Below are 18792 nucleotides of genomic sequence, written 5' to 3' on the forward strand. Positions count from 1 at the left end.
CTATTGTCCACAAGAGTCTCTTACAGTCTTAGCCTACAGCAGCTCCAACACTGCTTGAGGTGGCAGACCCTTCAGGAGATGGGGCCTAATGAAAGGTTAGGTGTCTGGACTGACAGTATTCTTGAAGGGGATACTGGCACCCTGGCCTCTCTTCTACCTTTGCTTACCATGTGCTCACACTAGGTTGTACAGTTGTCACGATGAGTGCCAAAGCAACAGGACCAAGGGAACAGACACAGACCTCCATAACTATGGACCCACACAGCGCTTTCCTTCCCTTAGACTGATTAGCTCATCAAAATGGAGCAATACTATCTATTAAAGAAGAACACAAACATGCTGACAAATATGAAGGTCTAATTCCATGTACTACATAATTTACTGATGTTAAAACACATGGACATATTAATTTAATGCTTACTGACTAAGTGTCTACAAAGAAGAGCCCCTAAACACAGTTATGGGTATGTCAGCACGCACTGGCTAGTGGGGGAGACACAGTATGCAGAGCACAAAGTGCCTCGAGACTGATGAATGATACGCTATAGGGGTTTCATGTTTGACATTTATGATCATTCAAGTATTAAAAAAACGATCTGAGTATCAGATAATCTGATAGTTGATTTAGCATCTTCATGGAGAATTAGAAGTAGAATCATGGATACTTTAAGAACATGGTTACTTTCTAAGGAATGGTTTTGTCAATGTGCAGATGTTATAGAATCATCTACCGTCCACAGGCTGGAGGTTTACACGTCATGTGACTGTGCTGGCTCCTGTATGCGGCTAAATCACAAGAGTAAGCAGCGTTGCACACTGACGTGGAGAAAAGGGACAAGACATGGACTATGAAAGGAGGGCACCCTTGTGGCAGCCCTTCTGCGGGCATCCCTGTGGGGACCCTTCTGCGGGCATCCCTGTGGGGACCCTTCTGCGGGCATCCCTGTGGGGACCCTTCTGCGGGCATCCCTGTGGGGACCCTTCTGCGGGCATCCCTGTGGAGGCTTCTGCACATGGAGCGGCTCTGGAGCCAGCAAGAAAGAAGGGAGTCTGCAGGTCTAGGATGTGACCGTGGAGTTTTGTAAACATTAGACTAAGCTACATTCCATTTCTAAAAATATTTTTATTATTTATTTTTATTAGCTTTACGCAACATTTTTTTATTTTTTAAACTTTAAAATTATTAAAACTTCTAATCTCCCCCATAACAGCTTAAAACACACACGTGCAGCTGTCTAAAACAGTTCCTTAGGGGAAAGACAGCAAATTCCAGAACAACCTGGCCTTCACTGGCTGTCTAAAAATATTTTCTTTCTCTGTAATTTTATTCAACAAACTTTTTTTTGTTTAAAAAGTTTATTTTTTGCTTTCTACATTTTCTTTCTTTTTTTTATTATTCAAAGTTTATTAAATTATAAAAGTTTCCATTTCCCCCCTCCTCCCAACACCCTCCCACTCCCCCCACTCCCTCTCCTCCTTCCTCTCCATCCCAAAGAGCAGTCAGGGTTTCCTTAAAAGGGAAAACACAAATATTAGCACAGTTTTATAAAAGCTCAAGAACTAGCAGACCATAGAAATAAGGAGAGCAGAGGAGCCTGGGCTGCTGAGGGCACTGCTGCTCCCGCAGGGAACCCAGGTTCAGGGCTCATCACCCACAAGGCAGCTCGCAACCATGCGCAACCTCAGCTCCAGGGGACCAGATGCTGTTTCTGACTTTAAAGGGCACACATGCATGTTGTGCACATCCATACGTGCAGAGAAAACACTCATGTACATAAAAATGAATCTAAACAATCTGTTACAAACAATGATAAAATGTGCTAAACTGATAAAATGTAACTGTTTATTGTCATTATACAGTATTATTCTTTTACCATGTGCTGTATGTGCTATACTTTGATATGAAGCAAAATCAATATGCTTATATCAGGATCCCACAGACACAGGAGTCCTGTGCTATGTTATGGCACTTCCAAGGTCACTGGGCTTTCTGGACTTTCAGCTTCCTTATAATTTAAAGGTTATGGGCAACTATCATATGTATGGGCTGCTGTGACTTTACCATGGTTAGACCGTAACTTATTCTCTGTTGAATCTGATGGTAGAAAGGCACTTGGTTAAGTTTCATCTAAGAGATCAAAATTTGAATGGAGGTGTAAAGAGTAAGGAGGTGGAGTCAGGAAAGAGAACATTTTCTTTCCTTATTCAGTTCTTTTCTGTAACTAGGTGCTGGTCACGTTTAATCATTTATCTGTTTTTAAAGCTCTGGAAGGGGTAGACGTTTAGCTCAGGTAGGCACACAGACAACTGGGGCTACATGGTTGACCCTAATACAACTGCTGGGTACTATGGGTGGGTATTCCTGAATGTAGTCCTCTATTAGTGTTTCACTGTTGTTTGGAGGAGCATGTGATGTCTGAGAAAAGACAACCGGCAACTCCACATCTGTTTTCCCTGTGTCAAGTCCTCTGTGCCTAGGCCTTTGCCGACCGTGTCTCTATCCTTTTGTGGGAATAGGCTGTGAGCAAGCCAGCTTTGATGAGCTGTGCAGGTCCCCCAGCCTATGACTAACTTTGGCAAAGGTGTGGTCCTTGTATCTGTGGGGAGGGGTGACTTAGTTACTCTCTATTTGCAGCAATAGAATACAGTTTAGCTGGGTTTACGGTTCCAGAGGGTTAGAGCCCGTGATGGCAGGAGGAGGGCATGGCAGCAGGAGTAGCCGAAAGACCGCATCTCCAACCACAAACAGGAGGGGAAGCACACTGGGGATGGCCTCAAAGCCTGAGCCCATGACACACCTCCCAACCCTTCCCAACAGTTCCACCAACTGGAGGCAAAGTATTCAAGCATATAAATCTCTGGGGCCATTCTCATTTGAACCACCACAAGGTATCTTGGCTTTCTTTCCAATGGGATTATGAAGAATTACCAAGTAATACTGGAAAACAGTATGCTTGGAAACACAAGGAGCAAAGGCATGGTTAGCTACTTTTTATTTCTCCTTTATGACACTTTAGGTTTAGAGGAAGGCGCCCCCATGGAGCTGGTGCTGAAGCTCTAGGACATCTGATTACTTCCCTCAGAGACACAGAGAAACTGAGTGAGCTGTGCAGCAGGAGGGTGGGGCGGAGCAAGGCAATGGGTGCTGGCCGCCTCAAACTGCCAGTACAATTGCCAAGCCCCAAGTACACATGTGCACGGCCATCCAGGTGCCACGGAGACAAAAAGTGCTCACCACTTTGAGTGTCTGGCAAGGTGTTCCCGTAGAGAGACACAGGTGGAAAGGCAATATTAGTCTTTCTATGTCTGTGAAAAACACCAAGACCAAGACAACTCAAAGAGGAAAGGGCTTATTTCACCTCACACATTCTGATCACAGTCCCTAAGGGGGGCAGGGCAGGAGTAAAAGGCAGGAATGTGGAAGCAGGAACTTTGAACTTCAAGGTAATTTCATATTTTCTTGATATTACTAATCTTTATAAAAATTGTGACAGAATCAAGTTCTTGTAATTGAAAAAATTTACATATTTTCATCAAATTTAGATGACAAAAAGCTATTAGTCATTCTGTCTGTGCGTTTATGTAAGGGTTTACCCGCTAGTATTCTTTCCTTCCTCTTTAAATTCCTCTTTAAGTAAAAATTACACAGAACTTTTATAGACTGGTTAAGAATTGGGGCTATAATTTTAAATTCAAAATTGTAATTTGGGTAAATATGCATTTTAAAAGACCAACTTTGAAAAAGGAATGTTTTAAGAGCTTACAATGACATCAAAGAATTTAGTAACAAACTTTAGCCATACTGTAAAATAGCAACATGCTTACTTTAAATGTTGGGGAGAGGTAATTCTTCAGAAACCAGAACTTCACTGGCGTTTTGGTGTTCCGCAGAACAGAGAGCATCATAATCCTATGGAAGAGAACATGAAACCAAATACATGTACTGTCCTACTTTTTCAAATGCTTTTTAATATTTAAAAGATAAATCAAGTTTTCCATTATGAATTTTCTATTAGAATCAAACAGAAATTATTTTCAGACATTAAGGTTGTTAAAGTGTGAAGTGTGTAAGGACCAAGTAGCCAGTGTGAAGAGGTCCTGTTCCTGAACCGTGTCTAATTCTGGCTGTTGCTGTGTGATAGACACATGGCCTTCAAAACCCACAGAGAGGAAGTACCTGTGCACCCCAAAACCCACAGAGAGGAATGGCCCGTGTACCCCAAAACCCAGAGAGGAAGGACCTGTGTACCCCAAAACCCACAGAGGAAGGACCTGTGCACCCCAAAACTCCACCGTAGGTTGCTTTAGTATGGGGCTCTCAGTGATGGAGATGCATGTGACCTGAAAGTTCTCTTTAAAGTGCCAGTACCACGAGGGCATTAGTTCTAGGGCATTCTCTGCCATCCTTTTATTTACACCCCTAAAACTATTCTTCGAATTCTGAACACTACCTCCTTTTCCACTGAGTTCCTTCCCTTGGAGTATGACATTCCTCTTCCTGGGGAAGGATCATTGGCTATACATATTCCCCCTTACTTCGCAACTTATTACATATAAGGTGTTTCCTAACCTTAAAGAAAATCATTCTAAATCAAACCAAACTAATGAAATTTAAATGTATTAAAATTACACATAAAGAAGTGAAGTGCACAGCAGTGTGTACCTTGTTAATATTTAGGTAGAAAGAACTCACAGTAACAATGTATTTGCCCCTTGTAAACATTTAGGTAGAAAGAACTCACAGTAACAATGTATTTGCCCCTTTGGCATTACAGATGACACTATTGGCTCTGGTGTGAAATGAAGCTAAATATCAAGAAAGTAAAAGGAAAAAAAGTTTCATTTTGCTGAGTTCTGACTGTGTAAATGCACAGCTTACTGAAAATATTAGAAAATACTCACCGTAGAAAACGTTCATATAAATGGCCAGAGGCCACTGAAAAAATGTTTAGGATGTCGTTTTCCTTTCTGTCTTCTTTATGCAGACTTTTTGTGAAGCTTGTAATAAAAACACAGGACAGTGGGTTCTTAGTCTATGTATATTATAACTACATACATTTAAATAATATGCACAAAATACAGCTGTTATATTAAAGAAGCATTTATCATAACAATTATGCACTATTTATATTAAATGTGATGGTAATTTTGAGGTTTATAAGCTTTTCTTCGGACATGGAACACAATTAAATATTCTCCATATTAATGTGGTAGTAACTTTGAATTTTGGGAATTGCCAGAGTTCTTTTGAAAACCGAGAATGAAGTATAGGCTACTATGTTCATGTATAGTATATTGGAGCTTACACAGGCCAACAGTGAGGAAAGAAACAGTCCATTGAGTCAAAGTGTTAGCAGTAGAGCAACAACCGTCTACGGGAGGAGAGCAGGCGCGACTGTGGTCACGAGGATCTCTACTGTGAATGTTGTGCGAAAAGGTCAAGGACAGGACTCCATGAGTGAGAGCTTGCTGTGCAGACAGGAAGACCTGAGCCATTACAGCATGCGTGTGCTAGCGTGTACCTGCTAGCGTGTACCTGTACTCCCAGTGCTGGGAAGACAGACAGGATGCTGGGGACTTAGTGGGTACAAAGTGTAGCACACGGTGAGCTGGAGGTGCTACAGTTTCAGTGAGAAATGCTGTCTCAACGCGAGGTGCACATCAACAGAGGAAGACATTTGCTACTGACTGACACCAGACAAGCCATCAAAGCTGCTGCACTGTGGGCGCGGGAGGGGTCTAAGGTCAAGAGAGAGTCCTTCCTTTATAGAGGACTTGAGCTCGGTCTCCAGCACCCACAATGGGCGACTCATAAACATGGAATCTCACTTCCCCTTCTGCCCTCCATGGACACTTGCAGACCTGTGGTGTGTGTGCATACATGCATGCGTGCACCCCCCCCCACACCTTTTCTAAAAAGTGACTGCTTAGGAATTCAAGGCAGCAAGACTGCCAATTCAAAAGTCCACCCTTTGTTACACAGTGAGTGAGTTAGAGTGCTGTTTTATAGAACCCAGCACTACCAGCTCAGGGATGGCACCACCCACTATGGGCTGAGCTCTCACCCACTATTCACTAATGGAGAAAATGCCTTACAGCTGTGTCTCAGGAGAGGCTTCTTCCTCTCTGGCAACTCACAATGCCAGCCAGCAGACTGTGTGTTAGTCTCTGGACGCACAATGCCAGCCAGCAGACTGTGTTAGTCTCTGGTGACACACAACACCAGCCAGCAGACTGTGTGTTAGTCTCTGGACACACAATGCCAGCCAGCAGACTGTGTGTTAGTCTTTGGTGACACACAACACCAGCCAGTCAGCAGACTGTGTGTTAGTTTTTGTTTGATCTTACTTTATTTTGTTAATGTTCCCAAGAAGCCTGTCTGTTGTCTAAGGAGAGACCGGAAGGAGCAAATCCAGATGGGGAGGAGGTTTGGAGAACAGGATGGAGTACAGTGAAGGGAATTTTAATGATAATGTAAGAAAAACTATTTTCAATAAAAGAAAAAAACAAATGAAAACAATTCGAAAAGCCCAGATAAGTAAACAAAAAATATTGCAAAAAAGTTCAGAAGAACAAAATTAATTTGGGCTATTCTTAATGTACGTGATTGGTGCTGATAGCTTTTCTTTAATTAAAGCCTCAGTTGTATCAAAGCACATGGCTAAAGTAGCCACGGTTCGAGAACTGCTTATAACTTTTATGGAAGCATTTGTGGGGCTGGAAAGATGTCCCAGAAGTTAGAGCAGGTTCAGCTCCAGGTGTCCCTATGACAAGTCACAGCTGGCTTCTAACTGCCTTTCCAGGACATCCAGTACTCACTTCTGGCCTCTGCAGGCACACACAGTGCACAGATGTATACTGAGGCAAAACACTCTTATACATAAAAATAATAAAGCTAAATTTAAAAATATTTTGACAAGTATCAATTATTATGATGAGTATTTTTTATTGTTTTTGTAATTCTGAGAAAACAGTTATTACATGGGCTAATATTACAGTTTTTATTAACAAAGAGTAGGCTATAGAAAAAGAGGCATAAATTGGACCAAGTCCAAAATGATGGCAGTGCTTTTGATTATAGAAGAACAAAATCTGTTTAGGCTGTTGAATACATTTGGTTTAAAGTTTCTATCTTTGATTGAGAGGATCATGTGTTTCTGCTCATAACCTCAAAGTCCTCTAGTCAGCTTTAGCTGTCAACTGTCACAGACTACAGACATCTGAGACCACAGTCTCCACCAAAGGATTGCGCAGACCACCTGTGGGCATGTGTGTGGGGACAGTCTTGGTTCTTAGATGATGCAAAAGGCCCCGCCCACTGCAGGCAGATCATTCCTTGCACAGGTCATCCTGAAAGCTAGCTAAGCATGAACCTGAGTAGACCAGCAAGCTGCATTCCTCTGTGGCTTCAGCTTCAAATCCCTGTTTGAGTTCCTGCCATGACTTCCTCCAAAGATGGAGTGTAACCTGGCCCTCCTCTCTGAAGTCTTCTGGCTGTGACGTTTTCACAGAAACAACAAAACTAGAACACAGCCACATTTTTATGGCAGACTTTTAAAGTTCTCTGTGTTTGCTATTCTGCCTTTCTTTCCCCTCTTGATATAAGTTGGTGTGTTAGGGGAACAATTCTTCCCCATTTTCATTCTCGGAGGTCTGTGTGGAACAGGCCTTCTCACAGGACAAAGCATATTGCCCAACATGGACAGTCACAGCGCTAAGCGCAGCTTGGGAAACGTGCGATGGTATGACTTGCACCAGCTATGGAACTTTCGTTGGTATTATATGGAAAGAGGTTATTTCTGTCTGCTAGATAGTAAACCTTTATTTAAAAAATCTCCTGGGAAAATAGGAGGCAAAATAGGGGTGGGGGTAGGGGTGGGAGTGCGGTTGGAGGAAGGGAAGAGGGGGAGAGACAAGGGAGAAAGGAAAGACTGGAGAGAGCTTGGGGGAGTAGGAGGGTGGAGATGGAGGAAGGGAGGATATAGGAACAGGGAAGAAGATATATATATTAAGGGAGTCATTATAGGGATGGCAAGAGGCTTGGCTCTAGAGGGGATCCCAGGCGTCCACAGGGATGTCCCCAGCTAGGTCCTTGGGCAGCAGAGCAGAGGGTGCCTGAACTGTCCTTGCCCCACTATCACACTGATGATTATCTCGAATATCCCATAGAATCTTCGTCCTGTGACGAATGGAGATAGAAACAGAAACCCTCACCAGAGCAAGGGACTGAGCACCCAAGGTCCAGTTGAAGAGCAGAAGGAGGGAGAAAATGAGCAAGGAAGTCTGGACCACGAGGGGTTGGTCCACCCACTGAGGCAGTGTGCCTGATCTAATGGGAGCTCATCAAATCCAGCTGGACCGGGACTGAAGGAGCATGCGATCAAACCTGATTCTCTGAATGTGGCTGACAAGGAGGGCTGACTGAGAAGCCATTGATAAAGGCACTGGGACTTGTTTCTACTGCATGTACTGGCTTTTTGGGACCCTAGTCTATTTGTATGCACACCTTCCTAGGCCTGGATGTAGGGGGGAGGGCCTTGGACTTCCCACAGGGCAGGGTTCCCTGCCCTCTCTTAAGGAATGATGGGGAGGGAGGTGGATGAGTCGGGGAGTGGGAGGGGAATGGGAGGAGGGGAGGAAGTGTAAATTTTTGAATGGAAAATAAATAAATAAATAAAAACAAAGAAACAAAAAAAGAAAATAGGAGGCAAAGGAAGAGCAGACTTAGGACATGGAGAGAGTTTGCGGCTCATGCCACTCCAACACCTGCCATCATGTCTAGTCTTGTGTTATTGAACTATACATATATGAACCAAGCCTTCTCTTCCCTTGCTCCCCTCCCCTCTTTTGTGTGCTGGGGATAGAACCTAGGGTTCCGTACATGTTAGGAAACAACCCACTATTTAATTACACACAAAACACTAATGCTTTTTTTTTTTTTTAAATTAACAATATGACTCACGAACAGCCTATGGCATTCAATGTTGCAACCATGCTGGACGGCATTCTCCTCTTTGAGGCACACACCTCATGTTTCCTCACGTAACTGGGTCCTTTCAGTCTAACTACAGCTTTTTAACACCATCTGTCCTGTAGGAAGAGTCTTCCCTGAGGTCCCCAGCTGGATCTACACACCTTCACCCTTTGTTTGAACTGTATTCTATTTTTAGCATTTTATAGCTCAAGGTTCTTTTTAAAAATTAGATTAATTCTCTGACAATTTTATGCATACAATGTTGGCTCCGACTGCCTGTCCCTCCTCTCCTCTTCCTGTCACCCCGCCAGCCTCTTTTCCACAATCCCCAGGCTTCTGTGTTAACTTTTATGTGTCTCTGTGGCTCCTGGGAGAGAGGGCTGTGCCTTATTTACTGAGAGCTTTGTCATCTGCAGAGTTTCTTCATTAATATAGTTACATCATTAAAAATAATTTTGTCATTAAAATAACTATTGAAAATTACCTTTTAATTGAATCCCACATGCCTCGATTTTCATGTTTGTCAGCAAGGATATCTTCCTTAATTTTACCTGATTTTTTCTTTACCTAGACAATGTGGAAAGAGAAAATTTAGAATTTATAAAGTATGTCATATAAGGCAAGAAACTGTAGAGATGTAAGAACGTAGTTATGGCTCACAAATCCAGGTCATGTATTAGCATAATGTTATAAATTAAATCTTATACTATCTTATATTATTAGTTCTGGGGAAACAAGTTTTCAGAAAATATTCTGCTGGTTACTATGAGAACAAACAATGTGCTTCCACTTGGGTTTGAGATTTTGCAGTTTAAGACATTCCTTGAGATCCTTTCTCGTTAGTCATATAATTTAGACCTTTTTCATCCTTGCTAACGACAGTCCCCTTCCTCTTCCTGTGCAGGTTCTAGTGACGCATCTGCTCTCCACTTCTTCTACTGAGTACATTTAAACTCCTTGCTCTAACAACGGCATCGATCTCTCTCACACGCGGTGGATAAGGACGCTATGACAGCTCTTCCTTCCCTCTATGCCCAACTCATAGTTTGGTATTTGCAGATACAAGAAATATTTCCTTAGTTCGATAAAACACAACTATCTGCCTTGCAATTTGCTAATTCTTTCCACAGCATATAAAAGCCAGCCACTAAGTTATTTTGTTGTGTTTTTTAAAAATGTTATTTGTGTGTGTGCTTGTATGGAGCTTCTATGTATGCCCACAAGCTGGTAGGTGCCCCAAAGGCCAACAGGCACTGAATCCCTTGCTGGAGCTGAAGTTCCGGGTGGTTGTAGGACCAGCCACGGTGGAGCAGGAGACAGTCCAGCTTTCCCCAGAGCAGCGAGAGCTCTTACCGCTGAGCCCCTCTCCAGCCCCAGGCACTCAGTTCTTAGGCTTGGTGCTCAGTTTCAAAGGTTTGTCTTAAAAATAAAAACCCACCCTAGTGATACACACATACCCAAACAAGCTATCTACCTTCCTTGTTTTTGTTTTTGTTTTTCAAGAGTGTTTCTCTGTGTAGTCCTGGCTGTCCTGTGGCCCCAAACTCAGAGATCCACCTGCATACATTCTAAGTGTTAGGATTAAAGGTATTCATCACCACCACCTGGCTACTGTGTACTTTTTTTTTAAACAGGGTTCTTTATTCAAGAGTGTATATTTATTTAAACACAGGCATTTTAGACTGTTTATCAAGACTTCTTACATCTAGAATCTGACTTGAATGTGCCTGGTTTTTTATTTCATTGTTTCCGCTGATTTTGTGTATTTATCTTCTAGCATGTGCTGGCTCTATACTTGAAAACTATGATTTTCAGTTTGTTGTAATCTTATTCCAGAGATGGATGGCTGTTTCTGCTAAATATCTGTTTACCGTACCTATTGGGAACTAGTTTAGTATCAATTCAAACTTAAGAATTCCCTGGAATATTTGGTGACACAAATTTGGGCTGATGAGAGATAATTTATTATGTTTTATCCTTATGTTGATGAAAATGTCTCCTAATAAATTACTATTTTATGTAGATTTTGCATTTTAATTTGTATTAAATTACACGTAAATTAAATCAAAATGACAGTGCAAGTGTTCCTGGATATGCAGTGTTCTGGGACACTTCCCTTCGCGTCTTCTTTGTTACCGTCAGCTGTCCCTTTAGCCATTTTACTAGTTTCCAGCAGGAGGTTCACTCAAAAGGGGAACTATGCCTGCGATTGCTTAAAAATTCCTTTTTCTTTTTTTTGTTCCTTCCCCCCACTTCCCCTCCTAAAGCACAAGAATAATGTTATTAGTCTTATTACTAAAAACTGCAGGGCAGCTTCTCAGAGGAGGAGAATGGAAGGGAGAAGGAAAACAAGTATGTCCAGGGGGTGGAGGCTGAGGCCTCTGCTCTCACACGCATGCGCCCCCAATCAGGGAACAGATACACAATGAAAAATAATGAATCTTTAAAAATTTTGTTAAAATTAGTGTTCTAACAGTAAACAAGATATAAAAGGCTGTGTGGTGGTGGGGGAGGGAGATAAAGGGAAGAACAACAGAGAAAGGCCTCAGGAGACAGAGGTAGCAGGATCTCTGAGTTTGAGGGCAACTTGGTTCATACAGCAAATTCTGAAGCAGCCAGTCTACACAGTGAGACACTGTCCCAAAAATAACCAGCAAGAACAACAAATGCCTAGTCTCCATCCCTCTCTTTCCAGGACTAAGTTTGCACCTGTGTCCGGACTCATCTCTAGAGCATGGTGCATATTATCTCCTAAAGATACAGTCAGTAATCTAATATAATTAAGTTCTAAAGATATAGTCAGTATCCTAATATAATTATCTCCTAAAGATAGTCAGTATCCTAATACAATTATCTCCTAAAGATACAGTCAGTATCCTAATATAATTAAGTTCTAAAGATACAGTCAGTATCCTAATATAATTATCTCCTAAAGATACAGTCAGTATCCTAATATAATTATCTCCTAAAGATATAGTCAGTATTCTAATATAATTATCTCCTAAAGATATAGTCAGTATTCTGATATAATTATCTCCTAAAGACATAGTCAGTATTCTAATATAACAAAATCTAAACAATACAATTCCTTTTGTCTTCAAAATCCACTTTCATAACCTTAACTTTCCTTTTTTCACTGAGTTACAAAGCAAACTTTTAGAGAACAAAATTTCAGTTGCTATTAAACAAAACGAAGAGGAACCAAGGCACTTGTCACAGCCTGTGAAAAGTGTGTACTAATGCCCGCACAGACCTGCACTTTCAGTATTTTGCTCTTAAAAGTGTTTAACACGACAACAACGTTGCCTGCATCAGACTCTGAGTCTGTTCCTTCATGCCTAAAAGAGAAGAACACAAATACCCGTCATTTATTCAGTAATAGACTATAATATTGATACAAATAAGTCCCTTTCAATAAAACTGTTTATATCCTATAGCCAATATATATACCAAAATATTATAGTTAAATATTTAATTAAGCTTATTTTAATATAAATTAAGATGATCTAGAGGCACTTATTAACTTTAATAATCTAATTATTCATAAAGCTTACATTCTTGCTTATTTTTGGTGCAGCATGAAAAGGCTTTGGCAAAACTCAGATCTTTTAGCTGTCATTGCTATACTGAGAGACAATTAAAATGAGAGACAATTTCTAGACTTGAAAGTTTTCAATTTTAGAGGAATTATATTGTGCAAAACTTTCCAATCTCCACCAGCATTAATTTATTTATTAAAATTGTTTTTATTGAGCTATATATTTTTCCCCACTCCCCCATCTCCTTCTATCCTCTCCAAGGTTCCCATGCTCCCAATTTACTCAGGAGATCTTGTCTTTTTCTACTTCCCATGTAGATTATATCCATGTATGTCTCTCTTAGGATCCTCTTTGTTGTCTATGTTCTCTGGGATTGTGATTTTAGGCTGGTTTTTCTTTCCTTTATGTTTAAAAGCCACTTATGAGTGAGTAGATATGATATTTGTCTTTCTGGGTCTGGTTTACCTCACTCAATATGTTTTCTAGACCCATCCATTTGCCTGCAAATTTCAAGATGTCACTATTTTTTTTTATCTATTCTTCGATCAAGGGGCATTTAGGTTGTTTCCAGGTTCTGGCTTTGACAAACAATGCTTCTATGGACACAGTTGAGCACATGTCCTTCTGGTAAGATTGAGTATCCTTTGGGTATATACTCAAAATTGATATTACTGGGTCTTGAGGAAGGCTCTCTCCTAATTTTCTGAGAAATCGCCATACTGATATCTAAAGGTGCTGTACCAATTGGAACTCCCACCAGCAATGGAGAAGTGTTCCCTTTATCCCACAACCTCTCCAGCATAAGTTGTCATCAGTGTTTTTGATCTTGGCCATTATTACAGGTGTAAGATGGAATCTCAGAGTTGCTTGATTTGCATTTTTCTGATGACTAAGGATGTTGAGCATTTCCTTAAGTGTCTTTCAGCCATTTTAGATTCCTCTTTTGAGAGTTCTCTGTTTAAGTCTGTATGCCACTTTTTTTTATTAGCTCATTTGTTCTTTTGATGACCAATTTCTTGAGTTCTTTGTATATTTTGGAGATCAGCTCTCTGTCCAATGAGGGTTGGTGAAGATCTTTTCCCATTCTGTAGGCTGTCATTTTGTCTTGTTGATCATCCTTTGCTTTACAGAAACTTCTCAGTTTCAGGAGGTCTTATTTATTGTTTCTCTCATTGTCTGTGCTACTGGAGTTATATTTAGGAAGTGGTCTCCAGTGGTCTCCAATGCATTCAAGCGTACTTCCCACTTTCTCTTCTATGAGGTTCAGTGTGGTTGGTTGGCTTTATGTTGAGACCTTTGATCCATTTGGACTTGAGTTTTGTGCATGGAGATAGATATTGATCTATTTTCATTCTTCTACATGTTGATATCCAGTTATGCCAGCACCATTTGTTGTATATGCTTTCTTTTTTCCATTTGATATTTTTTGCTTCTTTGTCAAAAGTTAGGTGTTTGTAGGTGTGTGGATTAATATCTGATCTTTGATTTGGTTCCATTAATCCTCCTGTCTGTTCTTATGCCAATACCAGGCTGTTTTCAGTAGAGTATCTCTGCAGTAGAGTTTGAAGTCAGGGATTGTGATGCCACCAGAAGTTCCTTTATTGTACAGGATTGTTTCAGCTATCCTGGGTTTTATGTTTTTCCATATGAAGTTGAGTACTGTTCTTTCAAGGTCTGAGAAGAATTTTGCTGGGCATTGCATTAAATCTGTAGATTGCTTTTGGTAAGACTGCCATTTTTACTATGCTAATTCTACCTACCCAAGAGCATGGGAGATCTTTCCATTTTCTGGTATCTTCAATTTCTTTCTTCAAGGATTTAAAGTTCTTGTCATATAGGTCTTCCACTTGTTTGGTTGGAATTACTTCAAGATATTTTATGTTATTTGTGTCTATTGTGAAGGGTGATGTTTCTCTGATTTCTTTCTCAGCTCATTTATCACCTGTGTACAGGAGGGCTACTGATTTTTTTTTGAGTTAATCTTATATCCTGCTACATTACTGAAGGTATTTATGAGTTGTAGAAGTTCTTTAGTAGGATTTTTGGGGTCAGTTATGTAAATTAACATATCATCAACAAATATTGAGAGTTTGACTTCTTCTTTTTTGATTTGTATTCCTTGATCTCTTTTTGTTGTCTTATTGCTTTAGCTAGAACCTCAAGAACTATATTGAATAGATATGGAGAGAGTGGACAACCTTGTCTTGCTCCTGATTTCAGTGGGATCACTATGAGTTTTTTCCATGTAGTTTGATGTTGGCTGTTGTCTTCCTGTATATTGCCTTTATTATTTTTAGGTATGTGTCTTGTATCCCTGCTCTCTCCAAGACCTTTATCATGAAGGGATGTTGTACTTTGTCAAAACATTGTTTAGTATCTAATGAGATGATTATGTGATTTTTATTTTTCAGTTTGTTTATATGGTGGATTACACTGACAGATTTTCATATGTTGAACCATCCCTGCATCTCTGGGATGAAGCCAACTTGATCATGGTGAATGATTTTTCTGATGTGTTCTTGGATTAATTTTGCCAGTATTTTATCTAGTATTTTTGCATCAATGTTCATGAGTGAGACTACTCTGTAATTATCTTTCTTAGTAATGTCTTTGTATGGTTAGGGTGTTAGGGTATCAGGGTAATTGTAACCTCAAAAAAGAGTTTGGCAATGTTCCTTCTGTTTCTATTGTGTGGAATAATTTGAGGAGTATTGGTATTAGTTCTTCTTTGAAAATCTTGTAGAATTCTGAGCTGAAATCATCTGGCCCTGAGCTTTTTTTTTTTTTTTTTTTTTTTTGAGAGAGACTTTTGATGACTGCTTCTATTTCTTTAGCAGTTATAGATCAATTTAATTTGCTTATCTAGTCTTGATTTAATTTTGGTAAGTGATATTTATTCAGAAAGTTGTCCATTTCCTTTACGTTTTCCAATTTTGTGGGGTACAGGTTTTTGAAATATGACTTAATGATTCTCTGGATTTCCTCCATCTCTGTTGTTATGCCCTCCTCCTTTTCATTTCAGATTTTGTTAATTTGGATATTTTCTCTCTGCCTTTTGATTAGTGGACAACGGTGTCCATTTTGTTGATTTTCTTGAAGAACCAACTCTTTGTCTCATTGATTCTTTGTATTGTTCTCTTTGTTTCTATTCTGTTGATTTCAGCTCTCAACTTGATTTTTTCCTGCTGTCTAGTCCTCCTGGGTGAGTTTGCTTCTTTCTGTTCTAGAGTCTTCAGATGTTCTGTTAACTCACTAGTGTGGGATTTTTCCAGTTTCCATTGTGTCCCATAAATTTGGGTATGTTGTGTGGTCATTTTCATTGAATTTTAGAAAGATTTTAATTTCTTTCTTTATTTGTTCCTTGGCCCATTGATGACTCAGTTGAGCTAGTTCTGTTGACATGCACAGTGATGGAGACATGAGGTTTTATATAAAATCTAATGACTCACTGGTTTAGTTTTCTGGGCTCATAAAGCCAGCTGGTGTGTATCATGGTCATAGCAGTGTCTTGTTTCTTACCTTGGAATCATGGATAGTTAGTAGCTCTTTTACTGTCAGGATCTCAGTTTTGTTCTATATGCCACGTCTGGGAGTCAGTTCTCCAACACTTTCTATGTAGTATCTGAACTTAGAGGGACTAGTAACTGCTAGTAGTCACTCGAGTAGGCCTTACAGTGGGCAGACATAAATACTGAGTATACCAGATATGCCTAGATGTTATGGTTATAGACTCCACCTGACAACAAGGCATAGAGGCTTAGTTTTGGAGTACGATTTAAAGTCTAGTGCTATGAGGGCCTTTTTGGTGCTAGGTTTGCTGGGGTGGGCTTGGTTTTCGGGTTCAGGACAAAGTTGTACTTACTTCCTAGTACACCAACTGCTGCTAGTAGTTGGAGAGTATCCTTCCTACTCTCAGTGCATTTGCTCTTATTTATTTCCTTGGACTGTCATGTGTTAGGATCTCAGCATTGTGCATGGATAGTTGCTAAATCCTATGGGATGGCTAAGTACTGGAAAGTCATTTTCTGTCATCTTGCACAGAACTAGATCTAATACTTTTTTAGGATTTTAATGTCCATTTTGATAATCTGATGTGTAACATTAAATAATCATTAACATCTAAAACTCTGAAAGTGGTTTTGGTAAGTCAATGAAATGAATCGTAATGATATTGTGCTATACTCATAGATCATTGCCTAGCCCAGTTGTTATCAGAGAGGCCTCACCCAGCAACTGATGGAAACAGATGCACAGAACCACAGTCAAACACTAGGCAAACCTTAGGGAATCCTGTGGAATAGGGGGAGGAAGTATTATGGGAGTCAGAGGGGCCAAAGAAACCACAAGAAAATACACAGAATCAACTAATTTGGACTTATAGCATCTCACAGAGACTGAACCCTCAACCAGAGAGAGCTAGCATGGGACTAACTTATGCCCTCTGCGCCTGTCACACTTCTGTAGCAACTTGGTCTTTTTGTGGGGTTCTTAACAGTGGGAGCAGGAGCTGTCTCTGGCTCTGTTACTTGCTTTTAGAACCCTTCCCTCCTACTGGGTTGCTACATCAGCCTTAACAGGAGAGCAGGTGCCTAGTCTCACTGCAATTTGACCTGCCATGGCTGATCAAGGGTGGGGGAGCCCTTTTCTGAAGAGAAAGGAGGAGTGAATAGGGGTGCAGCTTAGGCAGAGGGACTGGGAAGAGAAAAAGGAGGGAGGGGAAAATGTGATCTGGATGGGAAAATTGATCAATTAATTAATTTTAAAAATTGGTTTGGATAACTCACCCAACTATTTCATAAATCTCTTCAGATTTTCCTTCTCGCAATTTCAGTATCCATGCACCTGGGTTTGCTTTTAACTGAAAATACCCCTTGGAAGATAAAAAGGAAAACTATTCAATTACATGAATAAGAATATGCAGTTATTCGTTAAAGATTATATATAAAGTAGTCAAGAAAGCATTTAGTGTGAACAAGAGAAAACTCTACAAATGAACTCAAAGGAAGGAGATTTTACAATGTTCCATAAAAGCAGACACTCAGAGAGACACGGCAGACATTCAGAAAAACATACACACGTCTGCTCTCTGTGCATCTCCGTGTACACGGAAGACACTCAGAGGGACACATACACACGTCTGTTCTCTGTGCACCTCCGTGTACACGGAAGACACTCAGAGGGACATACACACGTCTGTCCTCTGTGCACCTCCGTGTACATGGCAAACACTCAGAGAGACACATACACATAAATAAATTAAAATAAATTTTAAAAAGATTCAATTTTGTTTTCTATTAGCTGTTCAACAATTTAAGATTTGCTATTATTTCATCTTCACTATCAGGAGAACTTAAGAGATTTCACTAAAACGTTAAGCAGCATTAATTAATCTTCAGAATACTCACAAGATTGGCCATCACTATTGTGTCAACTACAGCAGGGTTGCTTTTTGTGCCCAGCGTAAACTGCAGACCTTGAGGGGGTTGCTCTGTTGTCATGTCAAAGCAATGTCCTTCAAGTAGCAGATACTCTAGTTCATACTCCGCTGTAACAGTTCCCTCAGCCTGCGGAGGAACACAGCATTGGGTGGGTATTAAGAATCATAAGAATACAAATTTCATAATGAATAAAAGTGATGATTCTAAAACAGAAAAATACACTTTGCTTTATGACTTCAAGTCTTTCTTTAGCACATGAGCAAACTGATAATTGACCAGTTTCCTCAAGATAAAAGAGTGTGATTAATTTTTTCTTTCCAATTTCAGTTATTTACTAATTTCATGATATATTCACAAATAACACCAAGTAGGAAGGAAGTGTGCTTGGATAGGCAGTCCATAATTAGCAATACTCAGAGGCCTCTTCAACATTTAGATGGGGTAATTATAAAAAACATGTTTCAATCTGTCATTTTCTTCTATAATATTCATTTCAAACTGGGCAAGAAAGTCATGTTATCATCTACTGGCTTTCTTGAAATTAAAAAAAATAATGTACATTATTTAATTACAAGTAAGTACAATTTATTTAAATTAACATTAACCTTCCCATAGGAGAGCAAAGGAGAAACAAGAGAAGGCACATAGAGTTAAAACAGTCTAATAAGCATTAACACATTTGAATTTTAATGAGTTTATTCAAACAAATATGTATAGCTTATGTTTGTAATAAAGTTTTCTCAGAATCAATGTCTTTGGAACCTTTTTTGAGATACAATCTTATTGAATAGCATATGCCACTCTACTGGCTTTAAATCATTATCCTCTGTGCTGACGCCCA

The 18792-nt window shown here is 40.0% G+C and overlaps 1 protein-coding gene across 2 annotated transcripts in view; it reads right to left on the minus strand.

Moving 5' to 3' along the window:
* The window catches only part of Uggt2 (UDP-glucose glycoprotein glucosyltransferase 2), a 111140-nt gene that overhangs the window by 14126 nt on the left and 78222 nt on the right, over positions 1 to 18792 (minus strand). For both annotated transcript variants that reach the window (XM_048421942.3, XM_087912309.1), the window contains 6 exons: positions 17919 to 18077; positions 17298 to 17383; positions 12228 to 12312; positions 9459 to 9541; positions 4903 to 4998; positions 3826 to 3910 (listed from right to left, as the gene is read on the minus strand). In XM_048421942.3, the coding sequence (XP_048277899.3) occupies positions 3826 to 3910; positions 4903 to 4998; positions 9459 to 9541; positions 12228 to 12312; positions 17298 to 17383; positions 17919 to 18077 (594 nt within the window). The remainder of the gene's footprint in view (positions 1 to 3825; positions 3911 to 4902; positions 4999 to 9458; positions 9542 to 12227; positions 12313 to 17297; positions 17384 to 17918; positions 18078 to 18792) is intronic.

The sequence above is a fragment of the Myodes glareolus genome, chromosome 12 (assembly GCF_982192425.1).
Source record: "Myodes glareolus chromosome 12, mMyoGla1.1, whole genome shotgun sequence".
In the NCBI taxonomy this organism is placed as follows: Eukaryota; Metazoa; Chordata; class Mammalia; order Rodentia; family Cricetidae; genus Myodes; species Myodes glareolus.